Source organism: Physcomitrium patens, chromosome 17 (assembly GCF_059467195.1).
Source record: "Physcomitrium patens ecotype Gransden chromosome 17, ASM5946719v1, whole genome shotgun sequence".
NCBI classification, from domain to species: Eukaryota; Viridiplantae; Streptophyta; class Bryopsida; order Funariales; family Funariaceae; genus Physcomitrium; species Physcomitrium patens.
The window spans coordinates 14,398,004-14,411,647 of NC_143426.1; the positions used below are offsets into that span (position 1 = coordinate 14,398,004).

The 13,644-nt window shown below is 33.3% G+C and overlaps 1 protein-coding gene across 1 annotated transcript; it reads left to right on the forward strand.

Moving 5' to 3' along the window:
- Positions 1–222: 222 nt before the first annotated feature.
- Positions 223–3,861, forward strand: LOC112294027 (uncharacterized). The gene is made up of 11 exons (XM_024544111.3): positions 223–407; positions 644–773; positions 1,081–1,219; positions 1,542–1,754; positions 2,019–2,157; positions 2,294–2,326; positions 2,529–2,679; positions 2,763–2,872; positions 2,996–3,093; positions 3,332–3,401; positions 3,601–3,861. Exons 1-11 carry the CDS (start codon positions 315–317, stop codon positions 3,679–3,681), a joined length of 1,257 nt encoding a protein of 418 aa, XP_024399879.1. The 5' UTR covers positions 223–314; the 3' UTR covers positions 3,682–3,861.
- Positions 3,862–13,644: the final 9,783 nt, after the last annotated feature.

Consider the following 13,644-nt stretch of genomic DNA (forward strand, 5'->3'; position numbering starts at 1 on the left):
ATACGAATAAACACAAATGTTAAGTAGGTGCCACGGTGACGGGGTGCGGTGAGCCTGGTGTTTCCAAACTTATGGCAACCAATACAAAACAAAATTTAAAGCCACGGTTGATGTCCCGGTGCGGAAATAGGTCGTCTCTCTCTCGCGGGAATTAATTCACTAATCTCATTACTCGCTTTCTTTTGCAGGACTAGGGTTTCGCTTCACTCTGTTGTCGCCGACCCCGCGCGCTTGCTTGCTCGCTTGCTCTGCAACGAACACTTAATGTTCGTTTTATTCGCAAAGGCTGTAGAGCAGAGCAAGCCAGTGCTGCAATGACGACCTTACTTGAGACATCCGAGGAGGAGCCGACGATGGCCGTGGCCCGCACTATAGCGGAGCTTGCATGGTCTCAAGGCGGGCCTGATGTGAGCTTGTCTTCCTTCTGCTTTTATCCTCCTGTTTTACCCTGTATCGAGCATTTTCACTTGCCTTTTGACAAGTTGAAGACATATCGGACTGCAATCTTGGGCTGTTTCTGTGAAGAACGTGGTTCTCGACGTAATGGATGGATTTATAGCTGTTTCGGGGGTGGATTTTGTTCTTGGAATGACAACTTTACTGTGGTTGATGAAGCCTTTCGGTTTGCTTGTCTTTTATGCAGATTGCGGGACCAGCAGTTGCGCAATTCTGTAATGAAGCTCAATCATATTTGATGGATAAATGGTATCCAGATCTTGTCAATTTGTTGCTCACATCTGCAGACCTCGTGCTTGCGAATGCCTCCGAGAAAGGTATCCGGCATGAGTTTTAACTTTTTCTGTATTGTTTCATATCATAGCGATCTTTTTTGTTTGTTTGTTTGTTCATTTATTTTATTTATTTTCTTTTCTGGAGTTACAAATAGCAGTGCAATTTTTCGTTTAGAATGAAGTTTTCCACATTCATGAATTTTTTAGTTTCTGCATTGTTTGTTTCGACTTCCTCGCGAATGTCGGTTATGCAATCCAACTTCATTGAAGTATTGGAATCTTCAATGCCGCACGAATTCCAGTGGATTCGTTACATATTGGATTTAATCTTTGCGCTTGTGCTCTGCAGATATGGAATGCATTTTTACTGTCATCTCCAATTTGGTATCGAAAGCACAAAGCCCAGATGACGCACTTGCCATGGCGGACCAAATTGCGAACAAGCTCACTGTTCAGCCCATTGACAAGCCAGTCAGTCGACTTAAAATGTACTTCATCTTCCTCATCATCCTCTTCACGCATAATGGAATATAATCGCAGTATATGTTCAATTTGGTTCTATGAGCAAGGTCACCTGCTTTTTCCTCAAGAGTTTCGGTTGCTGAGAGATAGCTGCTTATTGCAAATGTGTCATGTATGTAATGCTCTGCTCATATCCTCACAAGGCTGACCTGAGGCTGTAATTGAAGAAATTTAATTGACTGAGTTATTATACTACCTTTGTCCTCGAGGGTTCTTGTAGGACATTTTTTTTAATTCTGGTCAGCTTCATGCCTTCCTAATTTAAGCCGCGCTCTGTGGGGCTTGCAGCTTATTTCACTTGTATAATGTGCTAGAGAACCCTTACGGTCGGTTTTTGATCTTTAAGAGAGTGCTCAAGCTTGCCGTAGCTGGAAAAGTCACGGAACTGATTGTGCCTATTTTCAAGCGCATGGATGCATTCTTACACGAGTGGAATATTAGTGAGAGTGATAAGCGTGATATATTCCTTTCTGCAACAAACATTTTGAAGGACCAAAAAGGGTAGGTCTCTTAAATTACGTATATCGTCATGTACGTTGATATTGTACATTGTGATTTTTTATACTTTCTTTTAGTATCACTCTATTTAGATTCAAAGACAACTTACCGGATTCAGGTTTCTATAATGGGTTCCAGATGATGGTCTGTGGTACTACTTATGGTAGTATTCATCTTTTTCAGTAAGAAAACTTTTAATTTATAAATCTTATCTTTACCCGTACCTTTTGACGTAGTCGCTATTCAACCATCATGAAAGTCGTGTAGGTACACGAAGGACTCATACGCATTTCTGTTCAAGTACCTGCAAACCTTTATTGGAGAGGATGCGAGTACATTGAACGAAGCTAAAGAGGAAGCTGTCAGAGCTGTCATAGAATTTGTCAAGTCTCCGGACATGTTTCAGGTTAATCTCGCTCATTCGGACTCCTTATCAACTATGTCTGTCCTGATTTTGAAATCACAGGTTGTGCCTTTTCTGCTACTCTTTTTTGAAGTGGTTGTATGTGCAAATATTTCATGCTGACATGATGTTACTGCAGAAACATCGTTGGGGTGATCAGAGCGTTTTCCTTGTAAGTATCTGAACTTCTTAACTTTCCAATATGGCTATTTCAATCTATCGTTGAACCTGTTCTTTTCTTCACAGGAATAGGACCTGACAGATATTTGGATCTACAGATACATGTAATTGATGCTGTTAATTACGATGAAAAATGATAAGTTGACTTTCGCTTGTCGGCAGATAACATTCTTTCTATTATTTGTGATCCCCAGTGTGACCTATTGGATATGCCAGCCGTAAAACAACTCGAAAGGGACCCCAAGTATGAGCCTGTATATCGTTTGCTCGAGATATTTTTGACTGGCCGTCTTGCGGATTACCTCGAGTTTCAAGCTGCAGATGCTGCTACTTTGGAGAATTATGGTATGTTTATCATCTTTGGGGTTGTTGTGATCAAATTACCTGCTGGAATATGTATGTTCATAGATACTTTTGCTTGCATGCAGGACTTGTACATGAGGATTGTGTTACTAAAATGCGGCTGATGTCGCTAGTGGGGCTTGCTACTGCGGCTTCCGGAGAGGTTTCTTATGCTGTCATCCGTGATACTCTGAAGGTACACAGTTAACGGTTTATGGAAGCATCTGTCTTGCTTTTATACTTCATAAGTATATTCAAAAACCTCATTATTTTGTAGTCGGGTCCTCTCATTCGACTACTGTCGTTTGTCCTTGGCCAGGTTGCTGATGACGAGGTCGAGCACTGGGTTGTGAGAGCTATTGGAGCAAAGCTACTTGAGGCTAAGATGGATCAGCATAGACAAACAGTGATTATTGGGTACGTATTAATGAGTATACACAGTATTAAGAGAAAATATGTTCTGAAAATTTTCTTAACCTTCTTAATCTCTTGTAACATGTTCTGCAGTCAATGATCCAGTCGTGCATGCAACACATTCACTCTGACTCTCTCTCTCTCTCTCTCTCTCTCGCTCTCTCCCCACTCTGTCTCTCTCGTTTAGCACAAGGATGAATCTTCTGCTTTGAGAAAACAATCATTTGATTATCTGTTGCAGACGCTGCACTGGGAGGGTTTTCGGACCTGCACAATGGCAAGAGTTGCGCACAGGACTCGCTGGTTGGAAGGTTAGCAAACGTTATCTATTGGCTCCGACTTATGTGTGTATTACGTTATTTGTCGGGTTGGTGCCATATTGTATGAATCTGTTATTGTGCACGCAGTTGACAGAATCGAAGTTTATCTCTTGTTTTACGTATGTCTCCGAGATCTTGTAGTAGAATTTTGAAGCGCTGCGTTACTAATACGAAAGTTCGCTGTGTACAGGAGAACATCAACAACGTAGGAAGGATCATAGCTCATGCAAAGTTATCACAAGGCGGCATCCCGCAAGCTCTTCAAGTTTAATCAAATAAACTAGCATATTTTCTTTGAGATTTAAGTATGGGATTGATTTGTAATAGGCTAGCAGTGACCTGGATTGGTCAAGACACTTACGGTTAAGTTGTGAGGCTCGCGTAGGGCAATTTTCTCGGGAACGTTTTTGGAAATGAACGCTGATTTCGAATATTATTATTCTCTTGTCTATTTCTGTGTTACTCGTATACCTGTCGACTTTCAATTATTCGACCTGCATGATGCACTGTTGTGATGCTGTTATTGCAGCCATGAACAAAATTCGGGGGTCTGTCAATCTCCATGTCATGCGTTGGAATTTCCATTTGAGACAATTCTGATTGGATGGAATATCTTCTACATAGAGTTTTGCATTTTTCTAGGATATAGTTACATGAGCACTGATATCAAAATTCATAAAAATCAAGTGACTTCAATATTCAAGACGACCGGGGCAACCTAACCCCTAGACCGGGACCATAGTAGTCTTCGTCCATATAATGGATTTTAGTCAATTTTTAACAGAGTTTTTGTATACATGTTCATGCTTACTTGCAAAAATTGAAACTTAAAGACGAGGCCAAGGGGCCTTAGCCAGAGCTGAGGGAGGCTTAAGGCTATGGGAGGCAGAAGTCAAGGGAACCTTGGGTAGAGCCAAGGGAAGGCTAAGGCTATGGGCTAGTACTAAGCTCATGTTCTTGCTTATTCGTAAAAATTGGAATTTAGGGCCGAGGAAGTAGAGGCAGAGGGGGTCTTCGTCAAAGTTAAGAGAGGGTTGAGGTCATGGGCTAGGAAGAAGCTGACCAACTTTCCCAAAAAAATTGGAATTTAAGATTGAGGAAGCAAAGGCTTAAGGGGCCTTGGCTAGAAATGAGAGAGGGCTAAGGGGCCTTAGATAGAGCTTAAGGAAGATTGAGGTCATAGGCTAGAGAGTACCCTTCTCACAGAAATTGGATCTTAAAATTGAGGAAGCACCGACCTATGCTTGCATGCAAAAATTAGAACTTAGAACCAAAGAAGAAGAGGCCAATCGAGCCTTGGCTAGAGCCAAGGCTTAGATGAGGCAATGAACTAGAGAGAAGTGATAAAGCATTAAGAAGAGGGATCAAAACATAAATATAGTGCAATCAATCTCTTACATAAGTGGTTGAATTTAATCTTGGAACTCACAATTAATCTAGTGCTACCAAAATCTATAATCATTGGCATCAATCTATCCAAGTTCTAACTTTGACACCAAATCTTATATTATTTATAGGATATTTTTAAATTAATCCAAGAATTTACTAAATTCATCCATCCATCGTCATTGATTGTAGATCTAACTATTTTTTCATTGATTTTCAACCAACATGAATCTAATAGTGGAGATTTTCTTTTTATAATGGTTTGGATGGGTGGGTTAATTTTATAAATTCTTCATTATATTAGTATAAACTCTTCTTAGCCCATTGCTTGGTTGTTACTCATTGGTAGCAAGATAGGTTAAACCAAGATTAATTATCACAAATAGATGAAATCTTATGGTAAAGTTCTTAGGAAATGCTTTGCAAAACCATTTCTAAGGCCATTAGCTCAAAGATAATTATAAAAGTGTTTCTTTTTGAATTTATATTGCTATTATTCATCCATCTTTCTTTAATAACAATAAGATTTATTAATTCTTTAGAGTATAAAATTTATTAACTGAAGAAAAAAAATTATGAAAAAAAAAAAAACATATATATATATATATATATATATATATATATTTAATAAGAAAAAAATCTAAAGAAAATCTAAAACCAGAGTTGTTGTTTAAAAATCTCACATGATTCATTCTTAAAAATAAACTATTATAAAACTTTAAACAAATATTTTTTCTACAAATAAGAACTATTATAACAATAAACTACTATAATATATAATTATAAAATTTATTAAAGTCAAAACTATTATTATTTTTTTAATGTAATTAATATTTTAAGATAAATTTGAATTTTTGACTTTGAGATGACTAATTAAATTTTTATTATGTTTAATTTGCAATAAAATATTTTTATTTTTATAGATTAATTAAATAAAAAATACTTATTTTAAAAAATACATATAAATACTTACTATTTTTTCAATATCATATATAATTAGAATTACTATTAAATTTATATTTATTTATGTAATATTAATAAATAAATAAAAATATATAATTAAGTTTTAAAAAACTAAATATATAATTTTAAATACATATTGTCTAATAACCTATTAAATTCTATTAAGTTATATTATTTTTTGTAGTTTTGATTTATAAAGAGAATTTAACATTTTATAACAAGTTTATTTTTTTAATATTATTTTATTTTGACTTATAAATTTTAAAATATTAGATGAAAAATTAAATTAAAATATTTTAAAATAATAAAACTTAAATATAAAATAATTATAATACAAATTTAATATCTTTATTTCATATTAATGTTTTAAAAATATATATCTAAGATATGGAACAAATTTGTTATGTGACAGGATTTAACCTTTCAATTTAAAAGATTGTAACTACCTATTATGTAACAAGATATAAATAAGATATTTTTATAGGAATAGATAGTTAGAACCATGGAAGTTTCTAGAATTGGAATTATATTAGTGGACTATGTAGGATCCATCATAGAACATTCTAAAAAGAATTTAGGGAGGTCATTTAGATGGAGCCTACCATAGAACCTTCTAAAAGGAATTAAAAAAAGTTATCTAAGTCGAATCTACTATCTATAAACATTCTAGAAAGTCCAAGGTAGTAGAACAAAGTATAAATAAGATTGGTCAGAGCCTTTTGGAGCACCTAGTCAGGTATAGCTTTGAACCTTCTCTCTTAGTAAAGTTTGGTTTTGTATCTTCTTGTTCAATTCAGTTTTGTTTTATTCTTGTTGGTTCAATTATTTTTTTATCCATTTTATATTACTTTGTGATAAGGTTTTATATTGCTGTGGATTTGAAGAGTCTTAGACACCTAAGATAGATTGGTCATGTTTCATCATATGTTAGACTATTTACTTTTGGTAGTGTATTAATAGTCATTCATCTAGTTGAAGATTAATTGTTCTGGTCATATTAGATATTATGTTGAAGCTATCACGAGCTATTCTTAAAAAGTCAAATGGGAAGTAAGAAGGCATTACAATAGTAGAATCTGGTAGAAAAATTACAACATGGAAGATATAGGGAAATAATCCAAGATAGACATTCAAATATAGTACCTCTTAGGCCAGATAGCTACTTTATAAGGGCAAATAGAAGCCTCGAGGTTAAGGGAGTCAATATCTATTAAGTTAAAATTGAATAAGCCTAATACATACTCTAGGACTTCAAGACAAGAAGATGTATGTCAATGGCTCTTCAATATGTGACAGTACCTCTAACTATCTGGGACAAATACCATTGAAGGAATTATATATGATAGCCATTTGGTGGTGACATTGAATTCAAAGCTATGGAGCTTAAGGTGGATTTTGTGATTGAGAGGAGTTTGAGACCGAGTTTAAGAATCAATTTTGGTCCATCAATGCAGAGAAGATAGCATGCAAACAATTGATAAATATTACACAATCTATGTCAATGCAAGATTATATCTTCCAATTCAAGTCTCTATATCTCCAAATTAATAATATTTTAAATGTAGAGATGATGGATCGCTTCCTACAAGGTTTGAAACCTGTCAGGAACTGCTATATTGAATAGCACAAGGGTAGAGCAAATAAGGTGCATTAAATCTTTTTATCTCATTATAAGCTGATAACACTAGTAACGACTCATATTAAGGCTAGTAAGTAAGTCCTACAGCCTAAAGCAGTAAAAAACAAATAAAATTTGTTACAAAATCCGGCTAATAGAGATATTTCTACCAGAAGCAAGACCTATAGCATGAAGTCATATGTCGCTATCTAATACTATGGCACAACAATGAATGCTAATGGAGATTGATGCCATACAATGATCATTGATACCACAAAAATGACAAATATTAGTACAAAAAGGATTTTTTTTCTATTGTCGGGAGCCAAGCCATCAAATTGGAGGTTGTCCAAAACAACAAAATTCAAACATCACGAAGATAAGGTGGATTCATAGTCTCAAAACTCACTAAGTCGATAATGAAAAAGAATAGGAAAATTAGATTCTCTAGTAAAGGTACCAAGGATCAATACTTGATCAAGAAGTATGCTACTAGGTAGGTCTTTTAAATAGAACTATTGTTTGGATCCAAACAAGGAAATCAACCAAGTTATAACCTAACACCAAAAAAACTTGAAGAATTGTAGAAGACAGTGGATGAATTTTTAGAAAAAAACCTCATTCAAGAAAACACATGACTATGGAAAGCACTTATATTCTTTGCATCCAAGAAGGATGTTGGACTTTGCCTTTGCATCAACTATCAAGGCTTCAATTAGCAGATTGTTAAAAATACATATCTACTTTTATGTATGGATGATCTTCTTAACCAACTTCGACGTGCGATCATCTTTAATAAATTGGATCTTTGAAGTGGCTATTAGCAAACACCTATTGTAAGAAAGGACTTAAAAAAGATAACATTTTGTATGAACTATGGATATTTTGAATGGTTGATTTTACATTTTGGCCTTACCAATGCTCCAGCCTCTTTCATGCATCACATGAATAGATTATTTTAGAACCTTTTGGACAAGTATGTAGTTGTCTTCATTGATGATATCCTTGTATATAATAAAATCTTTGAAGAGTATGAGCAACATCTAAGAAAAATATTGCACTGACTACAATATAGTTGTTTTTATTACAAGAAATTAAAATGTGAACTTTGGAAGTTGAAAGTCATCTTTTTGGAGCATGTAGTGTCTTCCAAATGCATGTGTATGGCACAAGAGAAGGTGAAAGTAGTGGAGGATTAGCCAATTTCTAAAGATGCTTCTGATGTTCACTCATTTTTAGGCCTTACTAGATATTATCCCCATTTTATTCGGTGATTTGTTCACATTGTTGCTTCATTGACAAACCTACTACAAATAGGTGTTCCATTTGAATGGAAACTAGAGCTACAAAGCACCTTTGATAAGTTGAAGGAGGCACTTATTATTGCTCTAATATTGCAACCATATGATTTTAACCTTCCTTGTACACTTGACATTGATGCTTCTCACTTTGCTATTGGAGCGGTCCTTCAACAAGACTTTGGTAGGGACCTTCAATCTATGGCATATGAATCACATAAGCTTAGAAGGGCAAGGCCCAATTACTCTGCACATGATTGAGAGCAATTAGCAAATGTACATACCACAAAAGTGTGGTGACACTATCTGGTGGAAAAGCCATTCATTGTTTGAATTGACTATCGATCCTTGCTATACAATTCATATCTAAAAAATATGAAATCATGACATCATCATTAGAAAGAACAGTTGTAGCTTTTTGATATTCAGTTTGAGTACAAACAAAGGCAATAACATACTATGCCAAACAACTTATTATAGAGACTAGACTAGAAGGACAAATCAAGAAACAAGGTAGAAGTGGCTACCATTAGTAGTGTCATTTCAAATCTAACCAAAGAGATGGAATGGAAGGAAGCTATGCATGAAGATGATTATTTCAAAATAGTTAGCAATAGGCTAAAAGTAGATAATATATAGTATGGAAATTACATTCTTAGTGATGGCTTGCTCTATTTCAAGAAGTGGATTTATGTACCTGAAAATGCTATATTTCAAACGTGCATACTTCAAGAAGGACATTACATCCCAATATTTAGATATTTGGGACGAGAAAAGACTTTAGAACGGATTTCAAGGACATGATTTTAGGCAAGCTTGGATTGTAATATTTGAGCCTTTGTGTACTCCTGCGAGTCATATCAACGTAATAAAGCATACAACATAGCATCTCTTAGACTATTGTAGCTAATTCTACTACCTACGATATGTTGAAAGCAGGTGACTATGAATCTCATTACATGTTTGCCACAGGCACTTCATAATCATACTTTAGTTGCCGTCTTTAAGAATCAATTCTTGAAGCAACTTCATTTGGCCACAATGCTCTTGGATATTAATGCCCTAGTACTTGTACAAGTCTTCTTTGATATTGTCTTTCATCACCATGGATTACTTTGTGTCATCATTTCACATTGAGATCCACACTTCATGAAAAGTTTTTGGCAAACCTTGTTTAAGCTATTAGGCATATGACTTGTCATGTCTATAGTCTTCTATCTCCAAATAGATGGGCAAATAGAGTGTACAAATCAGACCTTAAAGGATATATTATAGATATTTGTGGTGGTTCATCATAATGATTATGATGAATACTTGATGTCCTTGAAATTTGCTTATAATGATAGTATTCAAGCAAGTACAAGTCATTCACCATTTTTCTTTAATATTGATTAACATTTGATTATGCTAGTAACTTTCCATCATCCCATTGACACCAATAATCCAATAATGGAAGAATTTATAAAATGACATACAACAGCCTTATAAGAGGCATGGCACCACCTCTTTATTATATAGAATCAATAAAAGTAATATATAGATAACCATTGACAACATAAGACCTTCTAGGAGGGTGAGTAGGTATTATTCTCCAATGCCAACTTGCCACTTGCTACATCAACTCAAATCTGTAAGCTAGCACCTCAATGGCTTGGACCTTTCTCCATTTCTGCAATGATTTTTAATGTTGCATATTGCCTTGACCTTTTGCCACATACTTGGGTCCATCTAGTCTTCTATGTTTTGCAAATGAAAGAATTTCATATTGAGCCAAAGTGCTTTTTGGATCAATACCAACCACTACCACCATCAGTTGTAATTGATGATCAATAAGAATATAAAATAAATAGCATTTTGGAACATTGCTACCTTTGCTGTGGCAATGGATGTCGACAACTTCAGTACAAAGTTCTTTAGAAAGGTTATCTCATTTATGATGCAATGTGAGAACCTGCACAAAACTTCATCCATTGCTAAGAGACAATGTAGAAATATCATCGAGATCAAAATGAGGATGTTCTGCATTAGTAGAAGATGATTAATTATAATAGGGTATAAAAAAGATATTTGTATAGGAATAGATAGTTAGAACCATAGAAGTTTTTAGAATTGAGGTTAAATTAGTAGACCGGATAGGATCCACTAAAGAACATTCTAAAAAGAATTTAGGGCAATTATTTAGGTAGGATCCATCATAGAACCTTCTAAAAAAGGCTTAGGGCGGTTATGTAAGTAGGGCCTACCATAGGACCTTCTAGAAGGAATTTAAGGCAGTTACCTAAATGGGATCTATTACCTAGGAACATTCTAGAAAGTCAAAGGTGGTAGAACAAAGTATAAATAAGACTAACTAGGGCCTTTTAGGATACTTGGTCAAGTATGGCTTCAAACCTTCTCTCTTAGTAAAGTTTGGTTTTGCATCTTCTTATTCAATTCAATTTTGTTCTATTTCCATTAGTTCAATTTTTTTTTGGTCTATTTTGTCTTACTTTGTGATAAGGTTTTATATTGTTGTGGATTTAAAGAGTCTTAGACACCCAAGATAGATTGGTCATGTTTCATATTATATGCCAAAAACACCAAAAAAAATTGGGTATAAGATAAACATACAATAAAATATTAGTAGAAGATATAATTTATGGATTTACCAAATGAGTGTTCATATGTTCTAATGTCAAAACAAAAGAGATAGATGTTTTAAATACTACCACAATATAATTAAAAAAAATAAAATATAATCTTAAAATTTATTTTTAGTCTTTTAAATTAGATTCAATGGCATATATAGCCAAAAATAATATAAAAAGTTTTTAGAGAACATACTTTATAAAACTTAATAGAATCTAATTGAAGTGACAACCCATATCCAAACTTCAAATTTAATTCAAAAAAGATATGACTTATTTAATTTAACTAAACTAAATAATAAATTCTTATATGATTGTTTTGATATTAAGAGATTATTAGTAATATGTAAAGAACAATGCTAAGCCATCATTCTAATAATAATAAAAAATATACCTATAAATTTATGTTCAATTATTTATAAAGTACAAGAATATCCTTAAGAAATGTGTGTTTGAGATTAGATAACACTTCTAATTTATAAAATAGAAAATAGTCTTAAAAGTGAAAAATTATAAAAAGTGTCTTCATAGCAACAAAAAAAAATTGTAAGTAGTATATTATCAAGTTTTTAAAGTTTATCAACTAATTAGTTTGTACTTAAAAAAAATAATTATCAAAAATCTAAACTTATTAAAATAAAAATAATAAAGCATAATAAAATGACCATTAGACAAAGAAAATAATATGATATAATTTTGTAATATACAATTATTTGATGTAGAAAGTTAAATGAATTAAATAAGTAAAAATATTTTTACATAGATGAAAGAAATTATGTATGACTAAAAACTTGCTTTGAAAATAGGCACAAAAATATTTTAGAATTCTACAATTCTACCAATTGGTCTAAAAATCTATAAGTTAAAGGAAACAATGTTGGTACTAATAGAAATTTATTATAATAAGTTAATATTTTCTTAGGTTTCATTTATCAATAGGATGTTTTGGCCTTGATGTTTTTTTTAATTGTTTTATCTTTTTATCAATGTCTTAAAAAATATTCTTTGTAATTAAATTTGTATATGAAAAAAACAAAACAAAAAACAAAAAATACACCAATTGCTATAAAATATAGATAATCTTAGAAGATCTTTATATTACAACTATTGATACTTAGAATTTGTTAAATCAAGAAGTCTTATTTAATTGGCCAATTAATCAAGAGACCTTAAGAAGAAAAAAGATGAAATGGAATACATTATTTTTTATGTGACCTAAATATTTTTATACTTTAGAATTTGCATCAAGATTTACTTCAAAAGGCAAATTTTATAGAAATTAAATTATACAAAGTGGATTTTTGTATAATTTAATTTCTATAAAATTACTAAAAACCAATACTAAAATTTTCAAATGAACTTTTTTATATTATTATTATTTTAAAGTTTAGTATATGAAATTCCATATTTAAATTTACAATAGGATAATTTGGTTCATTTTATGACCCCTTCTCACTTCATAATATTAATGGTGTCTCTAAATAAAAACAACTTTTTTTTCACCAAATACTAAACCTTTATAAAACTTTTCACCAAATAAATCTCAACATGCTCCTTCAATCAGTTATTCCAAACTATTCCTAATAAACCCAAGATCCAGGGGGGTTAAAAAGGCGGTTTCTATCCACATAAGCCCATTTTTCGAAGATTGAGATTGCAAACGCAACTCAACGAGATAATTATAAAAAAATAATAATAAAATAATAACAAAAAAGAAGTCTAAGGATGCGATGAGTACATCCTGGCAATGATTCAATCAACGCCCACATCATTCAATTGAGTCCTATATCCTCCTGCACCCAAGCACTCATTGACTGGAATTGTGGAACACATGCCACGAAGTTCCACCGACCAAGAATATCCCCGAGGCCAGTCGGCGGTGTTGCAACTCGGACAAAAATGCTATCTTTGAACAAGGTCGGTGGAATGAATAATTGTTCAAACCTTGTCTTATCTGATAAATAAGGTAAGTATAAAAAATCACAATGTACAACAGCAACGTAAATGACGATATACGTAATTTAAGTGACCTACCCTTTTTGGTCCTTCAAAATGTTTGTTGCAGAAAGGAATATATCACGCTTATCACTCTCACTAATATTCCACTCGTGTGAGAATGCATCCATGCGCTTGAAAATAGGCACAATCAGTTCCGTGACTTTTCCAGCTACGGCAAGCTTGAGAACTCTCTTAAAGATCAAAAACCGACCGTAAGGGTTCTCTAGCACATTATACAAGTGAAATAAGCTGCAAGCCCCACCGAGCTTGTTCAACCCTTGTTCTGATAAATCAAGGTGCTATCTTATCTGATAAATCAGGTAAGTCGGCACACAGTACCTCAA

What these genes read in the sequence shown, in the direction of transcription:
- LOC112294027 (XM_024544111.3), top strand. Translation starts at nt 315, where the DNA reads ATGACGACCTTACTTGAGACATCCGAGGAGGAGCCGACGATGGCCGTG. An exon ending in GGTCTCAAGGCGGGCCTGAT is followed by an intron (nt 408 to 643) that starts GTGAGCTTGTCT and finishes TCTTTTATGCAG; the next exon opens with ATTGCGGGACCAGCAGTTGC. An exon ending in CCAGTCAGTCGACTTAAAAT is followed by an intron (nt 1,220 to 1,541) that starts GTACTTCATCTT and finishes TGGGGCTTGCAG; the next exon opens with CTTATTTCACTTGTATAATG.